This window comes from Ruditapes philippinarum, unplaced genomic scaffold, assembly GCF_026571515.1.
Source record: "Ruditapes philippinarum isolate M1 unplaced genomic scaffold, ASM2657151v2 ctg763_1_1_1_1, whole genome shotgun sequence".
NCBI lineage: Eukaryota > Metazoa > Mollusca > Bivalvia > Venerida > Veneridae > Ruditapes > Ruditapes philippinarum.
The window spans coordinates 8546-32999 of NW_026853799.1; the positions used below are offsets into that span (position 1 = coordinate 8546).

The 24454-nt window shown below is 32.9% G+C and overlaps 1 protein-coding gene across 1 annotated transcript in view; it reads right to left on the bottom strand.

The window, feature by feature from the left end:
- Positions 1–7273: 7273 nt before the first annotated feature.
- The window catches only part of LOC132737928 (thrombospondin type-1 domain-containing protein 7A-like), a gene marked incomplete at its 3' end in the record, with an annotated part of 121112 nt that continues 103931 nt past the window's right edge, over positions 7274–24454 (bottom strand). Inside the window, exons 12-23 of the mRNA XM_060725309.1 lie at positions 24086–24298; positions 23431–23625; positions 21719–21886; positions 20949–21098; positions 20271–20449; positions 19933–20057; positions 18822–18978; positions 17611–17880; positions 15155–15269; positions 11428–11687; positions 10361–10463; positions 7274–7477 (exon numbers count right to left, since the gene is read on the bottom strand). Coding sequence (XP_060581292.1) covers positions 7274–7477; positions 10361–10463; positions 11428–11687; positions 15155–15269; positions 17611–17880; positions 18822–18978; positions 19933–20057; positions 20271–20449; positions 20949–21098; positions 21719–21886; positions 23431–23625; positions 24086–24298 — 2139 coding nt within the window. The remainder of the gene's footprint in view (positions 7478–10360; positions 10464–11427; positions 11688–15154; positions 15270–17610; positions 17881–18821; positions 18979–19932; positions 20058–20270; positions 20450–20948; positions 21099–21718; positions 21887–23430; positions 23626–24085; positions 24299–24454) is intronic.

Consider the following 24454-nt stretch of genomic DNA (forward strand, 5'->3'; position numbering starts at 1 on the left):
AATATAAATGTCTATGTGACAAAATGTTATAGTGCTTCTTCTTGCTATACTTTCATTTCTAAACGATAGAGGAGTAATTGATCTTACAAACAAGGGGATTAAAAAAGTAAAAAGTTTTAGAATAATAATTATATACATATATAATTATTTCATTTAAGGGTTGTTACATCCTTAATTACAACATACAGGATCTTTAACTATGTTCTTAAAATAAATATCTTTGAAAATAAATCAGAATTAAATTAAATCTTCTTCTTATTTACAATTTTAAGGAGCTTTTGATAGACTTGTGGAATGACAAGATCTATTTCTATAACAGCTTTACTGCAAATAACAAGCAATTTTCTACTGATTTGATCTTAAACAAAACCCGAGTGTCATCATGACATGGTAGCTTAATGACAATCTTGCAGACAAATTAAATTTCTGAAATTCATTTTTCTTGGAAAACTTAAAGTGTAAAGTTTTATTATTCAATAAAATATAGCTCTATTTGGAAGCAGCCAATGAAAGATTGCTTCATTTTGAAACAGAGGCAATACTCATAGATCAAGGTAAAGTCAATCTGTCAAATTTGCACAAGGGAAATAGAAAAGGAATGTCATGTTAATAATTCTTTGCTCATGTGTGCATTTGTTCAAAACAAAATTACAAATCATTCAACTGGCATTTCAAGTTGAATTATTATGGCGGTAAAATAATGTATAATATTGAACTGATAAAAAATTTGTCCACCATACAATGTCACCGGCCAAGATACATGCTCACATAAAAGATCTACAATAAATCAAAATTCTTAAACTTTATATTTATTCACAAGGTGTTCTTTATTCAGGTGGTCTTTAATACGGGTTTGACTGTAAAGACTTCAAATATTTCAAAATAAAAGGTATACAGCAAGCTTACAATAAACACTCAATGATATAAGGATAAACAACTAGTGAAGATAACTCATTTCATACTATAGTCAAACCTGTGTTGAAGACCACATCTGAATAAAGATCATGGTAATAATAAAAACTACTTTTCGACAAAGTTTCATTGGTTAAATAGATTAAAATTACCTTCAAATAAAGACAACTTGTCTATAAAGGCCAATTTCAGCCTCACCTTTGGATGGTCATTGCTCACAGTTTTGACTGTATTGTGACAAAGAAAGCGTAAAAAATATTGCAAATCCCCGAGAATAAAGCAAGAAGAAAACAAGATATGGAAAAACTGTCAGTATTGTCAAAAAGTGTGTCAATTTTTCCCTGATAAGTAATCTCCTTATCTATGCTTGAGAACATGAAAGACTTAAAAGTACAAATCTTGAAACCTATTAAAAAACACAAATGACAGGATATTGTCACAAAACCAGTCTGCTTATACTGAATGAATTATATGATAGATCAGTGAAGGTGTGGTTGAAGTCCTTAAAGAAATGTAGGAGCAGTTGCACACAGGAAATATTCCACTAATTTAATTCTGAGAAAAATCTCAAACCACTTAACCCCTATATGATATCCGAGGGAATTTGGCTGACAAATAGCTCTGTGAAGGTTGAACATTGAAATCCCTTAAGAAAAGCAGAAGTTTCATACAGATAGAACTGTGACATGAAAATCTGGTTAAAAAAACTTTATCTTGGGACATTAAAAAGTGACACAGAAATCTATATGTGCATAATGGATGAAGACAAATATGGCAGAAATCAACAGGCCTGAGTTAGCGTGACTATATATATTAATGGCATAAGTTATAATTATCCATAATAGCTTTCAGAGAGTTAATTATGGTAAAAATGAAAATAAAGATCTTCAATGAGAATCCCTCAGCACAATAAGAGCAATGTTCAGTACTATGTCATTACCTCGGTCATTATTGTAATATCTCATCAGAAATAGATATTCTTTAAAAGCACATTGTGCCTCAGAAATGAATAAATATTGACTTCTATAGAAAAATGGAACATGAATTTTATAACTATGCTAATTTTTTTGTAAATGAAGTTGCCCTAGTTTGTATATGAAGTTGTCCTTTGACAGCTCAGTCATATTAAAACAGCAAAATAGAAAAGCACAGATCAGCCACAGCAACATTCCTAGGCAGGCTGTCAAGCAGCTAATCAGTACCAGTTACCATTACTTTTGCAAGGAACTGATAAACTTCTGTACATGCAAGAGCAGAGGTACACTGCCATTGATTGTAGAAATCATTTCATGATCAAATTAAAAATGATTACTACAAAGTGACCTGCAACATCCGGAAATCCACGATGCCAGTTTCATAGTTCAATGCTCTCATATTGAGCTGACACGACAGTGTGGTTATGTTGATAATATAATTTTTCCAAAATTTTGGATTTTCAAAATAGAAAAACTTGGTGGGTGTGTTTTGGTCATTTGGTAATTTCCAGAATGGCTTTTTCTTGGCCTGATTAATCTGGATTGCATGAGAATCATAATGACACTTTTATCTCCAAGAGAACCTTGCAGACACATCCAATTTCATAGATTTATTTCTTGCTTTATCTTGTAAAATGTTTCCTTGGTCATGGCCACACATGTGTATTTGTTTGTACTTTAGGAACACTATCAATTTTCAAATCAGCTTTCACAATGAAATTACACATATCCAAAATCAGAAACATCATTTCTAAAAATACTTTTGAAATGACATCTATAAAAGACTTAAGCATGCATGCTTATTTTTTAGCTTCTTTTAGTGTATTTCTCATCAATTTTTGAAGTGATCATGACCAAATGACACACTGCCAGATTATTTTTTTGGGGGAACATCTTGTTCTTAAAAATGATCAATCTAACTGTTCATTACAAAAATTGTAAATGCTGAAACCTTAAGAAATTCGATCAACAATTACAGCCAATGTTTCCTTTTCTTCCCCAGCTATTAATCTTAAGAGTAGATTCACTTTATAGCCCCCTTGGGTTCTGTAGCTTGCATGCTTTATTCAATTTCACAGAGCAGAGAAACAAGAAAAAACATAATTTCTTTAAGCAACCAATGCTTGTTCTAATCAAATTTCCAGTTCATTTCTGCTTTATTTGGAACATGACTTTGCAACATGTGTATTTGTTTAAAGGCCCATTAAACCATTATGCCAATTTTTTTTTAAAAAGCCTTTTTCTTTTTAGTGTCCAGTGTTACAGTAGCCAAAACGTTACTCACTGCTCATACGTATTGTAGCTAAACCATCACTTGTGTCTTTTGCTTTTTGACAATTAGTACACTTAAAGTGATTGATTATTTTTTATGGCAGGTATAATACCACTTTTTTTACATAATTATGACTACTTTTACCACAAATTATTACACATTCAGTGCTATTTACTTCAGCAGGGATGGCATGGTCTATTGTTCCTATAGCCCTGGTTGTCCAACAGCCATGTATGGTCAAGTGAAAATTTTCATGAATTTGCTATATAAATATCAATGGACAAGTAAAAGAATGCTTCTGATGAAATTGGACAAGCAAGTCAAAATCAGATTTTGCCAGCCCTGCTTCAAGTGATAAGCATCTTACATGTTTTAAATCTATTATTACAACATTATAAAACACATGTTTGCCCATTCTGCTGAAAGAAAAAAAAATATATCTAAGGCTTAATGTACCTTTAACAAATTTACAATCCAGAACTTTTTAGTTCACATTAAGCTAATGTTCTAACAAATCAGTTTACATATCAATGAGCAGGGTATTTTATTTAGTATGAAAATAAACCAAACTTAAGTTCTTTATTGTCTCTTAAATCTGCAGAATAATCATAGATTCCAGGAAGTAACAGAAATATTCCATTTATTTCATTCCATACTACAGCAGGCATAAATATTACATTTTATAACAGTTCTCTTTCATGTAATTTTCAATGAAATTCAACATGCAATCTTCTTAGAAGAAGGAAATAAAGTTGCTAGGGATAACTAAGATTTTACATGTGATTGTTCAATTACTATCCAGATCAGGAAAATTGCGCAACAATTAGTATAATTATTTCGTCAATTATCCACCAATTAATTAAGACAGATCTGGGGTTATAAACAAACAGCAAACACCCTTTTAGCAATGATTCTAATGGAGAAAATATGTAGCATGCTTTGAAGAGATTGTCTATCAGGTTAAATCTTAAAAGGATTTAGAAACATCTTCATTTAAAAGACCTATACACTCCTACAGGCTTCTTCTTTTAATATAATCTACACATTTGTTTTTTTTTGCTCAACTAAACAAAGTGTATGGAAATTGGTTCAACTCAAGCATTTGTTTTCTTAGATACTGGGGAATAGCATGGCATCTTTTTTTTCTTTGTTTAATAACTTCCTTGTTATGTAAGGGATCTACTTCAAACTTGCAGGGCTTGGTCTATATAACCATCCACATATAAAAAATGACAAGGTTTCATAATTCTGGTATTTATACATTAACAAGAACACTGCATGTTGTGTTAACTCCGATCTGTTATGAGCAACAACTATTTATAACCAATCTGACAAAAAATCTAAGTTAAGAAGGAGTAAAACCCAAAAGATAAAACTTTAAGAATTTTGACCCTTTCCTAACAACTGTACTTTGTCATGATAAGCAAGTAAACCAAGTTTCATGTTGAAAAGTTTAAAAATATTTCAATAATGGGCTACATTAAAGTTTTGCAAGAGATCAATAGTTAAATGCCACAGTGCTTATAAATAACTTATAATATATGACTTCTTCTTCGGAGTAGACAAGCTGAAAATGATTCCATGAAAATTATTTCTATTGAGAGTTTCATATAATTTTGAAGTTGTTTTGCTTAATCTTAAGATCCTTATGACAATGGTATATGAAGCCTTTATCATATAGAGTCTCACAATAGTTAACTAGACTGTCTCCTTGACAGCTCTCTTAAACGTAGTTCCAAGAAAAGATTTACAATTTTGTTGAAAATTTACAATTTCACCTAATATAGTGTATGAGAAATCAGTGAAAATAATTTACATTCCCCAGAAATATGGAGTGTCTGTTGTTATGACGACATTATTTATTGTGGTTTTACTACAGACAATAATATTCTACATACAACGCTTCAGATGTCAAGGGGTCTGTAATATCTAATATCATCTTCATTTCTCATGAATAACAACTACAGTAAATTCCACTTATAACAATATCGCTTACAACATTGCTGTTGCGGAGTTCCGACTCTTGTTTTCAAACTGGTTGCCTTTTGGATATAAAGATATCCAGATATGTTGATATAAATTCAGCTGTCCCTTGAATACCATTATAAGTGGCTTTTACTGTTTGTGGAAAATGTCCATGTATATCAAGGCATGAATGCGAGCTTCTTGTCAAATCATTTAGATTTGTGAGCATAATGCCTTTTATGCCACACTTTGGGGTTATTAATTGCATCCTAATCAGCACAGAAAATAAGGAAACTTGAAAAAAACTAGAACTGCCACTATCATGGCGTGAATACCCCCGCATACCACTTTGTCAGAATCAACAGTGGCCATTTAGAGCTCAAGGACAACCTCCCTGCCAAATCTGAGGTTACTAAGCCAGTGCATTGCTAAGTTATGTATTCTACATGCTTCAAATGTGAAAATGTCAAAATCAATACATTGCGGACAGGACATTCTTTAGCAATTGAGAAGAAAAGCTTTTTTTTTGTCAAGGTCCCTGTGACCTTGACCTTTGACCTCAAAATCAATAGGGGTCACCTTATAGTCATGATCAACATCCATACCAAATATGAAGACTGTGGGTCAAAGGAATCTTAAGTTAATGGGTGGACAAACTTTTTGAAGTCAAAGTCCCTTTGACCTTGACCTTTGATCCAGTGACCTCAAAATCAATAGGGGTCATCTACTAATCATGACTAACCTCCATGCCAAATATGACGACTGTAGGTCAAAGGAATCTTAAGTTATTGGGCGGACAAGCTTTTCGAAGTAAAGGCCCCCTGTGACCTTGACCTTTGACCTGGTGACCTCAAAATCAATAGGGGTCATCTACTAATCATGACTAACCTCCATGCCAAATATGAAGACTAAAGGTCAAAGGAATCTTAAGTTATTGGGCGGACAGGCTTTTTGAAGTCAAGGCCCCTGTGACCTTGACCTTTGACCTGGTGACTTCAAAATCAATAGTGGTCATCTACTAATCATGACTAACCTCCATGCCAAATATGAAGACTAAGGGTCAAAGGAATCTTAAGTTATTGGGCGGACAGGCTTTTTGAAGTCAAGGCCCCTGTGACCTTGACCTTTGACCTGGTGACCTCAAAATCAATAGGGGTCATCTACTAATCATGACTAACCTCCATGCCAAATATGAAGACTAAGGGTCAAAGGAATCTTAAGTTATTGGGCAGACAAGCTTTTTGAAGTCAAGGCCCCTGTGACCTTGACCTTTGACCTAGTGACCTCAAAATCAATAGGGGTCATCCACTAATCATGACTAACCTCCATGCCAAATATGAAGACTGTAGGTCAAAGGAATCTTAAGTTATTGGGCGGACAAGCTTTTTGAAGTCAAGGCCCCTGTGACCTTGACCTTTGACCTAGTGACCTCAACATCAATAGGGGTCATCTACTAATCATGACTAACCTCCATGCCAAATATGAAGACTAAGGGTCAAAGGAATCTTAAGTTATTGGGCGGACAAGCTTTTTGAAGTCAAGGCCCCTGTGACCTTGACCTTTGACCTAGTGACCTCAAAATCAATAGGGGTCATCTACTAATCATGACTAACCTCCATGCCAAATATGAAAACTGTGGGTCAAAGGAATCTTAAGTTATTGGGCGGACAAGAAAAAACCGACGGACGGACGGCCGGACGGACGGACAGCTGGACAAGCTGATTCCAGTATACCCCCCTTACAACTTTGTTGTGGGGGGGGGGGGTATAATTATCAACAAAATTTTAGTCAATGGGTATCTTAATCACTTGTAAATGTTTCACAGAATGGAAGGACAATGACTTCATTATCATAAATATGGGGTATAATTAAGCTTTTAAGTTTTCTGAAAAATCAGAAAAGAATTGGCAAAGTGTTTCTAATTAGGAATAATGATTATGTGACTGTGGTTTTCTTCACAATTCACCATTGTTCCATTTACTTCCATATGATGATTGTGTTTCAGTGCCATTGTCCATATAAGGAAAGTTATTTTTCTTTACAGAATTTCAGTACATTGGCATAAAAGCAGCATGCCTCTAGAAGATTATGTTGCGAAAGGTCGTTATAATCAAGAGTTGTTTAGCTACTTATACTATAAATGTCTTACCTGTGACCTTGAGCCCATCGGATCTTTCACACCAGACAGTTCGACCCTTGGCATGCGTCCATTCAGATGTCTGCCAATGGAAGGAGAAACATTTTGTTGCCTCACATGGTCGGCTCTCCCACAATTGTTCAGGGCATGGTGGATTGTTGAGCTGGGCCTTGGCTAAGATAGCGCGGGATCGACTCTGTACACCTCTTGTATAACCTTTAAATAAGTTGTACATAAAAGTAAAACATGATCAGCAAAATTTTTTTTTTCTCCTATAAGTTGATTAGAACACACAGGCACCACTTTGTGTCCTAAAAAAAACAATCTGATGGCATGACACCTAAGGCCTTTGACCATCAGTTAAGCTGTTAAGTTTCCACATGACCTTTACAGTGCTGTTGGCACATGAAACCTAGCAACTTCTGGCATTCACAAGTCCAAAGCCAGGTCAACCTGTATTTATAATTATGGTGTCTGGCAAAAAAGGCTCGATATTTTCCTGTTTGTTATTTAGATATTATATCTCAATCTCATCTCTCAAACCTACAATTCACATCAGAATATGTCCACTGCAAAAAAACATTAAGGTAAATGTTGTTTGGCCTTCACGCCTCTTCTAACACTAAATTATTATTTAAGTCAAGCAGTGTTTACCTACTCTGTAATAAATTTAGACTTAATAGCTTTTCTAGCAACAAATTTCTAATAAACTTCATTAAACACATTAAATGTTAAAATCAGTTGGCATAATTCTAAAATCTGCTGGAATTAACCTCCATTTGCACATCAATAGTCCATTTATAGGGTAAAAGATTTACAGACATAAAAAAACACTTCTCTAAAAATGTCAGACACCTCTGTCTAAGTGCACTGATTATCTAGATGCAAATTAATGTATTTAATGATGACTCTAGTTCTTCAGGAAAGCGTACAATTTCAGACAGCGTTAATATTAGCATTCAAATAGTTATACTTTGATCTTGTAAATGTGGTTGCAACGTATGCACATCAGATATCCGGGTGGCTTTAAAATAATCTAAAAGAATATCCTTTTTACAGGAATTTAAGCAAGAATTTGAGAGACCATATATAAAATTGACTGACAAAACCCTAAAAAAAAATCCCTTTTTACACTGCAATGAGGAAAAACATTTTTACATATTCATTTACTTCATTAGAAGTTATCTGGATCTTGGCAAATCTAGGCCTACCCATCTAATACTAGGGTGCAAACAAACGTTTACAACTTAAGCTTCTTGGTGCACTGCCAGTCACAATGGAGTGGTCAATCAGTAGATGTTATTGCCAAAACATTTACCAAATTGTAATGGTAAATGTATCTGTACTGGGAAATACCAACATTTGCTATGTTTCAGGATTTTTCTAAACAAGAGGGCCATGATGGCCCTAGATCGCTCATCTGATCCATCAAACTCATCCGAACAATTACCTAGACAAGCATACTGACCAAGTTTGATGATAACTGAGTCAAAAATGTGACCACTAGAGTGTTAACAAGGTTTTTGCCATATTTGGGCTGTGTGACCTAGTTTTTTAACCCAGGTGACCCATAATCAAACTTGATCTAGAAATCATCATAACAAACTTTCAGACCAATTTCAAGGATATTTGGATCAAAACAGTAGCCACTAGAGTGTTAACAATATTTTTCTATTTTAGCTCCTGTGACCTAGTTTTTCATCTTCAAACTCATCAGAGAAATTACCTAGACATGTATCCTGACAAAGTTTGTTGATGATTGAGTCAAGAATGTGACCGCTAGAGTGTTAACAAGGTTTTTCTATTTTTAGCTCCTGTGACCTAGTTTTTCATCTGAGATGACCCATGTTCAAACTCATCCGAGCTATTACCAAGACAAGAATCCTGACAAAGTTTGATGATGATTGAGGCAAAAATGTGACCACTAGAGTGTTAATGAACAAGTGTGGACAGACGACAGACATTCAACGATCCTAAAATCTCACCCTGAGCTAGCTCAGGTGAGCTGAAAAACCTTAGTATTAGCTCCATTTTTATTACAATGACTCTTAGTAAATGGAAATTACATACTATGAATCTGATAGTTTGTTTTAAGTTGCATCAAGTCAATATAGGTCATATGGGGACTTTCAAGCTTTACTGGTGGAGTGAGACGTCAGGTGCCATTCCTTGCATTATTTCAGTTACAAACAAGCACCTGCGTAGAACCATTGACGTTCCCTAAACCAGCTGAATAGACAGGTTATTAGATAACCATGTTTATCATCCATAAAAGTGTCAGAAATATCATTTTACACTTTCTTTCTTAAGTGTTCTAGTCTGTAACTTAAGTGCCCTTTCACTGCAGTGACATCTGCAAATTGTTTTTTACATATTCTTCAATTGTTGAGTGTCAAGTGAATGACCTGTTAAGTCACAGATATCATTTGTTAAAGTAAAACGGAGAAAATTCTATTTCACGCACTCTTTTAAAATGTTTTCCCTTGGGTTTGCAGGGCAATGACTTCATAATATCATTATTCTGCAGAAACGCAACTGTTTCACAGCAAGAGTGAAAAGTACTTTTCATACAACACAAGATGTCAACTGCCTTTATACAAACACAGGAAGAATATATCAATCTTACTTGCAACCAAAAATATAGGAATAAGACAGGAATGTTTCATGTTAAAACAATAAAATATAAGAATTTTACAGCAAATATAAGAACTTTCAACCTTTCAAACCAATAAAATAAAGAAATTAAATTTTCACAGTGAAACAAGGAATGCTCAGAGGACTCTTGGGAAGGTTTAGGCATAAAAAGTGTAGGAAGAAATCTTTAATATATTATTTAAATATCTAATAATCTTTATAATAGTCATGTAAACATGTCACAAAAACCTTGTTAATTAAGTTTTTTTAAAGGTTATTTATAGTGCATAGATAAATTTTTCAGCCAATTTTGATAATAATTAAAATGGGAGGAGTTTCTGCAATATGAGAATTATTCAATTGGCTGACAGTTACCTCTGATACCTAAACTTGCATGAACTTCTATTTTAAGAAAATGCTCTTTAAAACTAGATTATATACAGGAAATTTTAATTTTATACTTACGTGGTCTATCATAGTTTTTACAGTCAATAAAACAGTCGTTCCATTCAGTCCACTCTGTAACAATACATTCACCAGGGCATGGTATTTTACATGGTTGCTCTATCTGAAAATAAATTAACACAAATGAGCTGCTCCATGACAAAACCAACAAAGTGGGTGTGACAACAAAGTGTTTGTGACCAGCATGGATCCAGACCAGCCTGCGCATCTGCAAAGTCTGATCAGGATCCATGCTGTTCTCTATCAGTTTTTCTATTTGTAATTGGGTTTGCAAGCGAACAGAATGGATCCTGATTAGACTGCCAAGGCTGGCCTGGATCCATGCTGGTCGCAAACACACTATGTTGGTTTTGTCATGGCACAGTTCAAATATACAAGCATTAAAATCTGACACAAAAGGAAGTCAGACCCTGAAAGAAATTGGAAACTATTTGTTGACAAGACATGTGATCTTCAAATAAAATAGAAATATAATTCCAAAATACACTTAACTAAGAAAGTGTCTGCGACTATTTTAGGGTATAAAGAAATTAATCATAATTTTTTCATACATCAATATATAACAGATGATACTGATACAATCTTTCAAATATAGAAACCTGCCATAGAAACTGTTATCTGTTTATCCTATATTTAACAATATATAGACACATGACATCAGTTTCAATATTAAAAAAAAAAAAGGAAAAATTAATAATAAATAGAGGATATTGAATGAGTGTTAGTTTAATACTGAATTTATTGAACAAGTTGAATAAAACTATATTTTGCGAGTTTCTGGCAGGCATAATACTATTTTATTCAATAAATTCAGTAATTTATCACACACCAAAATAAAGACCATTTTTCACTGAAGCGCATATTGTATAACGCTTACATTTCGCGCATCTTAACGCTATGTTTATATCATGCAAATGACGTCACATCAAAATATATGCATGGCCTTGCAATACCATTTTTACGTAGTCGCAAAAGCGGCATGGGTATGTGATAAAAGCTCCTATTTTCAGTCCTAAGACAGGTTAAAATCTTTTTTTCAGTTTTTTAAATACTGTAAATGAACTTACAGGAAGTATAATAATATTTAAGTCTGGATCACAGTTTGTTGCATTAACAGGAAGACCGCCATTCGCCTCACATGTTACATTACGTGTCTGTACACCATGACCACATACTCCTTTCTGATTGGTGCATTCTGACCAATCAGAGACAACCCATGTGTAACAACCTTTAACAAAACATGGCTTCCTCTGCTCAAATATGTCCGGGCACTTGCGGCCATTACCTCGTGGTTGTTCTACAATGTCTCGCATACGAATCTGCTGGCCTGAAAACATATGGAACAGTATGAATTTTACACTGTGTATAAACTCTTACAAGGTCAAACTATCTGGAGGTCATACTGAATATAACCTATGACCTTTTTTCTTTGTTGAACTATAACTAATAATTAGCACATAATGTCTTACACATTGTAGTATTTGCTATCTCTGAAATTAAATTATTTTCCAATTAATACTTTAAAGAGCAATCAATATAAGCTAATGGCCTAGTGACAGTGCATGAACATCAGCTACAGACAAAGATTGCTATACTTGATACATTTTGTACTTAGAAAGTAAGATAAGGGTGAAAAAACTAGGTCTTTTTTCACACATAAATGCTTATAAATAGCTATGAAAATTCCAAGAATATGAAGCCTGTCAAGGCATTTTCTTGTTAAGATAATTATAAATAGAAGATAAAATATAGATCAAAATGATCAAGCATTATACTACTCTCATGAAAGGGCATAAACATTAAAATTTTATCCATAGTTAAAAAGCACATCAAGCCTTAGAAATACTTTTTCTTTCTGTAGAAAAGGGCAAACATTGTTTTACAGTTTTAGAACATTTTAGATGCTTATCATCAAAAGTAAATAGCATTGAATGCGTAAAAGTTTCTGATTTCATTTCAATACAAAATACTGTATCACTATAACTGTACTAATTCCAAAACCCTTAACAAAGCAAAAGATGGCTTGGCTATATGGCCCATATGTATCATTTTGGAAACTGTAAAAATCATTTGAAAGATTAAAATATAACCATTTTTTGAGGCTTAATGGAGAGAAAATTTCAGACATGAGCAAATACATATATGACAGTAGGATAAGTGATTATAATTTACTGACAATTTAAGAGGAACTCCATTTTTAGTCAAAGATGTCATTCAAATTGGTATAAAAGTTTCATAATTATAGCATTAAAAAGAGCGTAATTTCAGTCTGAATATCCCTGTGATTCTAGGTCTTGTACTTATCCAAAATTCAAGAGACAGCTTAAAAAAAAACTTGAGTTTTTTTATTCAAAAAGATAAAATTTAAAAATAATTAAATAAAAACTTTTATCAATGACAATAATAATGCAATACCAGTTATCTATATATTATACATGTATTTTAATTTCTAAAATCATTCAATTAAATCCTATGACTGGGGGAGTATAAACTTTAACACTTTTTATTGATCACACTATTGGGAATGGATATGCTCAATATCCTAAACAAATTGTGATTTTCTTTAGTAATAGATTAAGATTGGGTGAAAATAAATACAAACTTTTATTGTACAAGTTACTAAGAAATTTGGACCTGAGAATTTTTGCAATCGGTGAATGAGTCTTTCGATGGAAAAGTCCATGAAATAAACTCAGCAGGAAAACATTTAAACACTTGTTAAGCTATATCCAGACATATATCTTAAGTCAATCATTTTTTAATACCACCACAAATCAATTTGCTCAGTCAGTCTCTCTTGAATTAGCAGTCACGGCTTTATCTCATCATTGACTGGAACTATATCACGATGGCATGACATCATTTTTGAAAATCCTAAGTATCTGACATATAAATGTCAGCTAAAAAACAATTTCCTCCACTTTAATGTAAATATTATTCATGAATGCCATATACTTTACATCAGTCATCATTAAGACCATTACCATCTGTTTTTTTTTTATAACACTAACATGCAATCCCAGTCAGGAAATGGACAAAAGTCCTCCCATTAAGAAATGACAGGGCTGACAAAAGCCCTCACATGATAATGCCCACTCCTTTTCACTGGAGGCTTTTGTCCACCCCGCCTTTTTCATGGGAGGGATTTTTTTCTCGCCCAGTCATTTTTGGATACGGAGGGCTTTTGTCCGCCCAGTCTTTTTTATGGAAGGGATTTTTTTTCGCCCTGTCATTTTTAGATGGGAGGGCTTTTGTCCTACACTCATCCTAGTATTTCATAATACAGTATTATACTGTGACTAAATGACAAAACATGCCCTGTATTGTAACAGCTTTTGTATGTGTTCAAATGTGTGATCATGTGCTTTAGTTGTCATCATTCATTGGCGCAGTTGTATTTGAGAATTAGTTTCATTTGAGAACTTTCGAGAACCGCTGCCGCTTGATAATAAAACGGAATATATTTACTATAAACTATCTAAGTTATAGCCCTTTCCTTTTGTTACGCCTTTTATAACTTGCTTGAAAACATTGATGGCTCGAAATTTTGCCGTTTAATTTAAAGACCGATTCATGAGTCAAAGTCCCAATAAGTCAAGTTTTTAGACAAGTCCTTTCAACTTTGACTTACCAAAGTTCTTCTGTTCTCTTTCAATTATGGTACATTATTATGTCAAGAAGCATAAATGTTCTATCAAATAGATAGCCTTATCTTACCTCATCTAATAAAATGTATACACAATTAACAGAGAGTGACTTATTGATGTAAAAATCTGGATTTTTTTTTAACAAGATAATTCACATTTTACTTTCAAAACAATGTACTTCAAGATTAAATGTAAAAAGTTCATTCACCAGTCATTACACTAGAGATATTTCCAAAGCTTCAAATTGACTGAAATTAATCAAATAACTCTCCTTATTTACAATCAACCAAGAAAATGCTGTTTATTTCACAAATAGAATGGATTGACCTTGATAAATAAACATCTTCATACAAAATAAAGAAAAAAATATGTTGTTTTCATTTTTCTGTCTTATTTGTTGTTGTTTGGTAATATATTAAACAATTTGATTGGTCTGTAATGGGCACAATTTTTCATTAAGTATTTCAAATATTGATAAAAAAGAAACAACAATAGAAATGTATCATTTGGATATTCTTGTAAAATATTTCTTGATTAAAAAATGTTGATAAGATTTCTAATTTAGAATAAACATTTAGATGATGAATAATAATATTTTCATCTAGAACATTTTATTTATTGCTATACATGTATTCAGATATGTAATATCGGATAATGTGTTTCACATTTACCAACATCATTCATATAATTTTTTCAAGGTTTGTTGTCATGTATGATACAAAACACTTTCAATAAAATTATCTACGGATTTTACAGTCCTTTCATTATAGACCGATTCATTTTAAGGTGACACATGGCAACTTCTCAGATAAAAAAAAAACATCCTGGTAACTCTTCATTGTATTACTTCAAGCAACATTCAATTGTTGGCCAGCTGAATAGTTTCCTCACATAAGAAAAAATTCAAGTCTTCAGTTGTGTTTGTCTACTGGGACAAAAATTTAATGTCCTCTTAAATAGGGACAAACTGCGTGAACTGGGACAAAATGTCTTCATAAACTAGTCCAAAATGTCCTCATAAACTAGGACAAAATATCCCCATGAGCTAGGACAAAATGTCCTCATAAACTAGGACATAATGTCCTCATTAACTAGGACAAAATACCCTCATAAACTAGGACAAAATGTCCTCATAATAATTACATACCTAGATTACAGGTGCTGCTACACTGACTCCAGGAAGACCATTCTGTCAACAAACAATCAACATCACATGGTATCTGACATGATACAACCTTCAGTTCTGTGGACTCTCCCAGTGCCTTAAAAAGGTAAGAAACAAAATAAAATTTTGTGTCAAATGCCATTTTAGAAGTTTTGTCAGTCTAAAGATGTATAGTGTGACAAAAAAAGCAAATCTATATATACCCCCACCCCCAAGAAGAGGAGGCTTTAAAATGAACACTCTTAGTGCTTGACGTTTTAGTCATACTCACAGTTTTCGTGCAAAACAGTTATATACCTACAATAATTTACCTAACAAGTCTTCTTTGACTATGTTCCAGTCCAATACAAGCATGCTTATCTGCATGCTTATCTGCAAGTAACTAACAACTTCTCCACTTAAATGAGTGGTGGAAGACTTCATGGTTTGCAATATTTTTCTGTTAAGGAAGCTGTCACACAAAATACATGTGCAACAAGGATTTAAACATGTGAACCCATGGTCAGTTACCCACAGCAAAAGTCATTCATGACAGACGTTAAACAACCAACCAAACAAAACAACCAACCAACCAGCAGATGGGTTAAATCAAATTAATAGGAATCCCTTTTTCTCAAATTCATTGAAGAGTGTCAGGGCCTGAATATAATTGATAGCAATTGCAAAAATATAGAAACTGAAATAAACGATACCTCTTCAGTTACTTAACAATGCTTTAAAATGCATAAAGCTATAACTTATATATATTGATTATGATTGACAATTATTTTTTCCCATTGTTCCTATTCAACTTTTCAAATATTTCAAAGAACACTTTGTTGTTGGTTTTTTTGAAAGGTTTTATTTCCCAATCTTGTTGACAACAACCTTAAAACGTCTCATAACTCAACAGTATAATTTCCAGGCAACAATAAAATATCTGCGTGCGATTTGCAAGTTAATTCTACGCAGAAAAAAGTTTTATTCCTGTCTGAAGACTTTTTATTGCCACCAGAGACGTGAAAAGAATATCGTATTGCATACATATGGGAATATATTGAATAAAATCACAGTGTATGTATTATATCATAAGATAATACATAAGTACAAATCTCACGAGATATGAAAGTAGATTAAGATTTTACGGTTTGTTATTTCACATCTGAGACATCGAGATTTTACTTTACTTCTTCCATCAATACATTGTAAACAGACAATTTTTTTTTTTTATCAATACATTGTAATATTTATATCTACTTTACTGCAACTCTTGAAATATAGTTATTAAGTAATCAAGTGTGTTTTAGACACCATGACTTTCAATGAATGCTACAAAAGTGTGTGGTATTTAAATTTTATGAACTTAGGGCAGGGACGGACTAAGAGAAACCACACTTCATCACATAATACGTTAAACTGATTGATTAAAGTCGACTAGTTCCGATCATAATAATGATCTTCACCAGGACAAAAATTGTTTGAAAAATAACAGTTATTAAGTACTATTAAAGTGGTCACAAAAAGTCATGTGTTACTAAAAAAAAACAATATGTTACTATTTATAACATGAAACTGGAATTTTAAATTTTATAAATAAACATTGACCAATGTCAGGTTATATCATAATTAACCAATGTCACCCTGATCTTCTTTAAAGACTTTTGATCACATCTATTTTTCAAGAGAAAGGGTGTTTTCCATAGCAATGTTAAAGTAATATTATGCTCATATTTTCATTGTCAAGTTGAGCTGAATTTACTTTGGATTTCAAAAGATTGACTATTATAATAGCACTTGCCAACAGCAGCTGATAATATTGGAAAACTTAAGAGTAAAATGTAAATCTGCCTAAAATATTAAAAGACTGCCACACTTTTTCTATAAATTGAAATTTACATTTAAAATCTGGTTAATGTTTATATCAAATTTTCCTGGGCCATGCAAGTTATTAATCGTTCACCAAAATTATCAAATTTAAACTAATTACTGCAAAATATAAACTAATTTTGTCAGTCACCTGTTCATTTACTGCTTACCCTTGAATGGGCATAATGTCACTTTAATATTAAAGAATGACCAATATGTTGATTTGCTTACATGATCATTAAGGTCTGTTATCTATTAATAACTAATAGTAGCAGGCCATAGTAGCAACGCCAAAATACCATAAATCAAGAGGGTGTGATGTTGAATAAAACTTTTTCTTTTACCAAAGATGTAACCTTTAATAAACCTTTTATTTCTACCAACAAAATGCGCCTGGTCACCTTTAATCAACTTTTTTTACAAAAAGGTGTGGCCTTTAATCAACATTTCTTTTATCAATAAGGTGTGACGTTGAATAAACCCCTTTACCAATAGGGTACTCTTTTGTTTCTTACTAAGAAATAAAATAATTTTTTGATTTTGAATTTTTTAAGAATTTAAACATTATCAATAATATTGAGGAAAATATTCACCTCAGTACATTTCTCATCTTCTACAGTTCTGCCTGTTTGATCCTGGCAGACTGGGTACCTCTCTTTATGACCAACTCCACATTCATCCTCCCCATAATTCACCAGACAACTGGTCCAGTCAGTCATCACCCAGATATACTCTACACAGTTGTCTCCCCTTTTACAGAAGTCATCGTCAAGCAGGCGCGGACAGAAATGTATCGGATCATCACTAGGCTGCCGTAAAACCGTGCGATGTCGTCTCCGAGTCTGATTTGGATCTGCACATGGCTGAAAAAAATTGTTCATTATTATTAATCTGGTTTGGATCTGCACATGGCTGACAAAAATTGTCAATTGTTATAAATCTGGTTTAGATCTGCACATGGCTGACAAAATTGTCGATTATTATTAATCTGGTTTGGATCTGCACATGGTTGAGAAAAATTGTCAATTATTATTTTTCTGGTTTGGATCTGCACATGGTTGAGAAAAATTGTTCATTATTATTAATCTGGTTTGGATCTGCACATGGTTGAAAAAAAATTGTCAATTATTATAAGTGTGGTTTGGATCTGCACATGGCTTAGACAATTTATCCATTATTATTAATCTCCATTTCCACAATTAGAACATCAATGTGAATATGTTTCCTGCTTGAGACAACAGCTAATAATAATATGTCCTTAGATTTAAGTACTGACTAGACTTTAAATGCAGCATAATCTGAATGTGTTTCAAATATGACCAAAATATCTTTAAAAATATATAAAGTTTGATCTGATTCTTGGATATTATAATCAGAGTTTGTATTTATCAAATATCTTTTATGCTGGTGTAATTCAATCAGTTAAATTTTACATAATATTTTTTTGCTTAAATTGTCCAAAAAGAAATCACCAAAGTTTGAAATAAATGCATTCAGAAAAGTGATTTTTAATAATTATTTGCATGAGCACTGTTTGCATGAGTGAATAAATCAATACTGTCAAAATTATTTAAATGAAGCAAACTTTACATTTTAAGACTGATTTCTTTACATGTTAGTTAAACTTACTTATATAAAACACCTTAAAGTACCGATTACTGAAAAACTTGCAACTCCTTTAAAAAAAAAAATTGGACCGACTTCCTATATGTGCAGCCCATATTTACTAGTGATAATAAAGTAGAAGAACAACAATCATTATAAAAATGTTCTATTCATTAAAAGTTAACAAAACTAGGCACACCTGTTGGCATCTTGACCATTCTGACCACTCACTGACCACACACTCCCCAGCACATGGTGAGTTACAGAATCTCTGTCTAGGTGGTCTCTCGTGGAAGGCACACATATAATCCTCTAACACTTCATTGATAAACCCATGTGTTGTTAAAACTTCACACCTGAAATAATTCAATTAGTTACAATATTATATTTGATTTTTTGTTTGGTTTGTTTTAATAGAGAAAAATATGGCAAAAAATGTCTCCTAATGCAACTACAATTTCATAACGTCGCTGTGACAACATATTTGTGAGAAAAATTTGGTGCCATGTTTCTGGTAAAATATCAAGGTAAAGACTTGAACATTCAATATTGAAGATAAAAACTTTTTAATGAATAAACATAGAAAAATGGTAGAAAAATATGATTTTACACTTCTAGAATGTGAACTAATGTCCTCTCTTACACTTTTAGACTGTGTACCATTGTTTTACATTTGCACCTTACACTACAAGACTTATACTTTTGGACTGTGTAACATTGTCTTCCCTTTCACTTCAAGGCTGTTAACCATTGTCATACACTTCTTGACTGTGTACCATTGTCTTACCTTACACTTTTAGGCATGAACCATGGCCTTACATTTCTTGTCTTACCTTACACTTTTAGTCAGGGTGCAATTACCTGTTTTAGCTTATACTTCTAGACTGTGAAGCATTGTCTTACCTTACATTTTTAGTCTGTGTAGCATTGTCTTACACTTCTTGACTGTGAAATATTGTCTTACCTAACACTTCTAGACTGTGTACAATTGTCTTACACTTCTAGACTGTGTACCATTGTCTTACCTTACACTTCTAGACTGTGTACAATTGTCTTACCTTACACTTCTAGACTGTGTACAATTGTCTTTCTTTTCTAGACTGTGTACCATTGTTTTACCTTACACTTTTTAATTGTGTACCATTGTCTTAACATACAGTGTTCCATTTTGTTACCTTACTCTTCTATACTATGTACTGTTGTCTTACCTTACACTTTTTAACTGTGTTCCATTGTCTTATCTTACACTTTTAAACCCTGAACCATTGTCTTGTGACCTTTCACCTCTATAAAATGAACAATTGTCTTACCTTACACTTCTAGACTGTGTACCATTGCCACAGATAGCACCATAATCAGGTATACAAGGATCCCACTTGAAGGTACGCCATTTGTTTTTACGACAGTCAGTTTGGCATACACGACTCTGGGTTTCCTGCAAAAGTAAAACACTGTATAGAAATACATAAAAATCATCGAAGCTTTTATTCCAATTTATGTAACTGTTTGAATACGTAGATTCATGTAATCACTTGCAGCAAAAACATATTTGCAGTCATGTCATATTAAAAAAACCTCAGTGGACTCCCTTTAATGACACTTACATGTATATCAATTAATGAAAACAGATTAGTAGATAAATACTTACTTTTCCAGCATTATCCAGAGAGGGACACAGTCTACCTCCATCAGAAGGGTTCTGTTTTATATGTCTGTATCTCATCTGAGTACCAGTCCCACAGGAAGTAGAGCAGTCTGTCCACAGGGACCACTCTGACATAATACAGTCAACTGGGCATGGTATAAGGCACATTTCCTGTTCATATGCTGAAATGGAAATTGTACTTATTGCATCATAATGTATGTATGCAATAATATCATTTCAAACTAATGAAAATAGGAGAACATAATGGCAGGTCATTGCTCATAAAAATTTATCAGAAGATAATCTGAACTTAAGACATAGCTTTTTTTCATTATAAGGCAACCATGCATCAACCCCAGAAATGTCATTTTTCAGGTGTATGAACACGGTTTCTTGATTTGATTGACACTTCTTGGCATTATCAAAATGCACCTATTACCTTTTTTTCTCACATCTATTCAATATTGGTCCTTTATTGTCACTTCTCTAAGATATGAATATATTTAAATATAACAAACTTTTTATTCACCTTGATTTCTTACATTTGGTATTAAGGGATGACTCCTTTGCAATGACTTCCTTGCAAATTAAATTTACTTGTTTTATTATATATTATTGGACCATCATTTGCTATGATGCAAGAGTGGGGAATCATGGAATACAATTTTATTAAGACCTTACGTTTAAGTGAGCATTTATTTGCAGCTTCTACCTCGCCAATCTCATTCTGGCAGGCCAGAACCTTGTATCTCTGTCCAGGACCGCAGATCGCATTCACACCGTAACTACCTGATAATCGAGGAAGTGGAGTAACGCCTTCAGTTCTTTCACCTGAAATATGTAGCATTACTGTTTACTTCCATTTCTTCAGTACCGTATTCTGATAAAAACTCTAAACTCAGTTTCATTTGATTTATACAAAATCTATTTTAGTTCGATTGTGTAGGAAGCTATGAGCTTACACAAACACTTTTGAATCCGTTCCTGGAACCAACCTGTACTGAGCAATGAGTGTTAAGTTTCTTGCTCAAGGAAACAACAACTTGCCCCTGAAGGGGTTTGAACCCATACGGCTAGCGATCATTAGATTACTAGTTCAACCTGTTAACTACTCAGCCATGCCATCACGTTTCATTTAAATGATCTTAACTTTCTCATGTGATCAATTTGATTTTCAAGTTTTTGTTTTTTTATCAAATACAGGAGAGGAAATCCAAATCAATCAAACAAGAATATATTAACTTTGTGGGTTTTGAATAATTAGATATATCACCAAAGTACCTACAAAAGTACTTTTAAAGAACAAAAGGCCAAAGATTAGACAGCTACATGGATTGCATCTGTCATGTTTTTATTTATGAACCATATAGCTCTAGACTGAGCATATCTTTTTATTCATGAACCATACAGTTCTAGATTGAGCGTATCTTTATAGTTTATTCAATCTTTACCTTGGAATGTCCTAGTCCGGTAGTATGTCTCGCCTTCATCAAGAACACATTCAGACCAATTACCAATGGCAACAGGCTGGTGTGTATCACATAAACATTCCTCAAAAGAGTCAAGGGGGTAGAAGCGGGTGTCCTGGCAGTGTAGTTTGGTTACTATTCTAGGATCTTCTGCAATAATACAACAATTTTCAAATTTTCAATTTCACATATATTAAATACTTCATTTGTAAGTTTATATCACTTTATTATGTACTACCCATCTGTACTAAAAAACATTAATTTACACAGAAACAAAAATATATATACAAGAGTGGCAACTCAAAATGGTGGGGAAAGTATCAAGGGCTATAACTCAAAATGGTGAAGAAAGTATCATGGGTTATAACTCGAAATGGTGGAGAAAGTATCAAGGGCTACAACTCAAAAAATGGTTGAGAGAATCAAGAGCTATAACTCAGAAAAAAAGGAGAAAGTGAAAACAAAACATACCAATGAATGTTATAATATAATCTTATCAAAACCAGCTTGATAAATACATGTCTGGGTGTATTTTATTTTCTCTTTGCTTGTATATCAATACTATAATTCAATTTTCCTATATCTGAATACATATCACCGGGGAACAAATACAATTTTCCCATGCATGAATCAAGCGTAAATGTTGACTGTAATGAGATCACTACATTTTCGGTAATGCATTTACCCCAGTAATGTATTTACCCCACCCAGACACATCTATCAGGACTGGTTATGTAAGTGTGTTTGAAAAAAGTATGTCACACCCTGAAGCTGAAATAATGAGATTCTAGGATGGAGATGCTGGCAGCAGTAACAGGACATCAGAATATCTTATTTTAATTAATCAGTCATGAAATTAAATCTATTTTTAGTTCACATAATTCATGGTTACATAACAGCTATCTATTTTTACTGACATTTAGAAAGACTAGTTCATAGTTTAGGCTTTCTTGAGACCCAACAGCACTTGTTTAAATTTAGTTACATAGCTAATTAAAGAAATAAAGTAGGCTTTCAGCAAAAAACTTCTTTTAAAAAAAATTTGCAAATCCAATTCCCCTGTCAAAATAAATTACAAATAATATATGGGATAAAGCATTCATTATTAATTTTAACAAACTCAATAGAAACAAATATATATACCTCAATTGAAACCAAAATGTATTGTGTTTTATTCCAAAGCAAACACAATTCAGCTTTATTTGTCAAGAAACACGTCATCAAAATAATTAAATTGATTGAAACAGACAGAAAAGTGATAAATATGTATATGAGAGAAGTAGTATGAATATGTTAACCAACATTCTCAAGACATTTTACTAACCATCTTTAATTTCTTAATCTTAAATATGCTTTCAGAAATTAAACACTTACCTTGCTTGAACTTTAAGTAATTAGTTTTTTTACAAAAGTTATAGAGCAAGGTTGTGCAGTCTACCAGGTTCTTATCATGTTGGTTGCTCAATTTTTGTACTTGATACTGAACTCCCTTTAAACTTCAAATGGACTGTTCCAAATACAAAGCAGGGGAAATCTGTTATACAAAATTACTGTATAAAGGACTAAAATCTATTTGGTCTCCTTATCCAAAATCTTTTCTTCCACATCATTTAATGTTTTTCTTCTCCAAATCATAAATGCATAGTAAGGTAATACAAAGAGTTTTCTACAGAAAATATCAAAATGTCACAAACCAATAAGTTTCCTTGTTCTAAATCTTTTGCCATTACACCCATTAACACACTGGCTCCATTCTGACCACTCCTCAAACACACATTCTTCATTACAAGATTTGTAACATGGTTTGGCAATTTTGGGTAATGGACCAATGTGTCGTATACAAACGTCAATAGGCTGGAGCGTGCCATTCTCTATTCTACATGACACATCTGTAATGGAAAATTAACAAGTGTATTTAAAGTTGATGTTTAGTCTTTTTTTGGTACAAAGAAGCAAAATTCTTCAATAATTAAAAAAGTCCCAGGAACTACTTTGTAACAGTAAACATAATATAAAACAAACTTCTTGTTTTCTAACTTTGTTAAATAAACAAAGTTCTCACCTTGACAACTTCTAAGTTTTGCAAGAGTTTTGGCACTGATGGCCTTTATCCTTACATAGATGATACCTCTAAATTTGATGACTTCAAAAATTTCATATAGAACTTATGACTGACTTTAACAGCCTTATTCTATACAAGATATAGTTCCTTCAGCTTCTACATAAAACCACACCTCTGACAGTTACTGAGAAACATTAATACACAAAACAAAGCCCTGGTCTTTCTTGCAAACTCAGTATACCTCTGGCTATGACAGCATAATTCTTGAACAAAGGATAAGAACATACCTCTAGCTTGTAAACCTTGACCACATTGAGGTATTTTATGAGGCGGAAGGGCACATCTGCTCCATGTACCAAGATCCCAGTAATAACCTTCGCAGAATGTTAGATTGTTACAATGTTTGACCTCTGTCAGTACATTAGGGCACGGTGCTCCTCCATGTCTTGGCTCTTGGACAATATGGCGTACTCTGGTCTGTCTTGGTAAAATCTGAGTGGCTAAAACAATTATAAGTCATAGTACATATTACTATTTCTTTTATCATGAATTATTTTCAAAATAAAATGTTTGACAACTGTTCAATCAAGATGTTAATTAATGTTCATTATGTCTAAATAAACTACTGAATTATTTTACAATGAAAATTACAATAT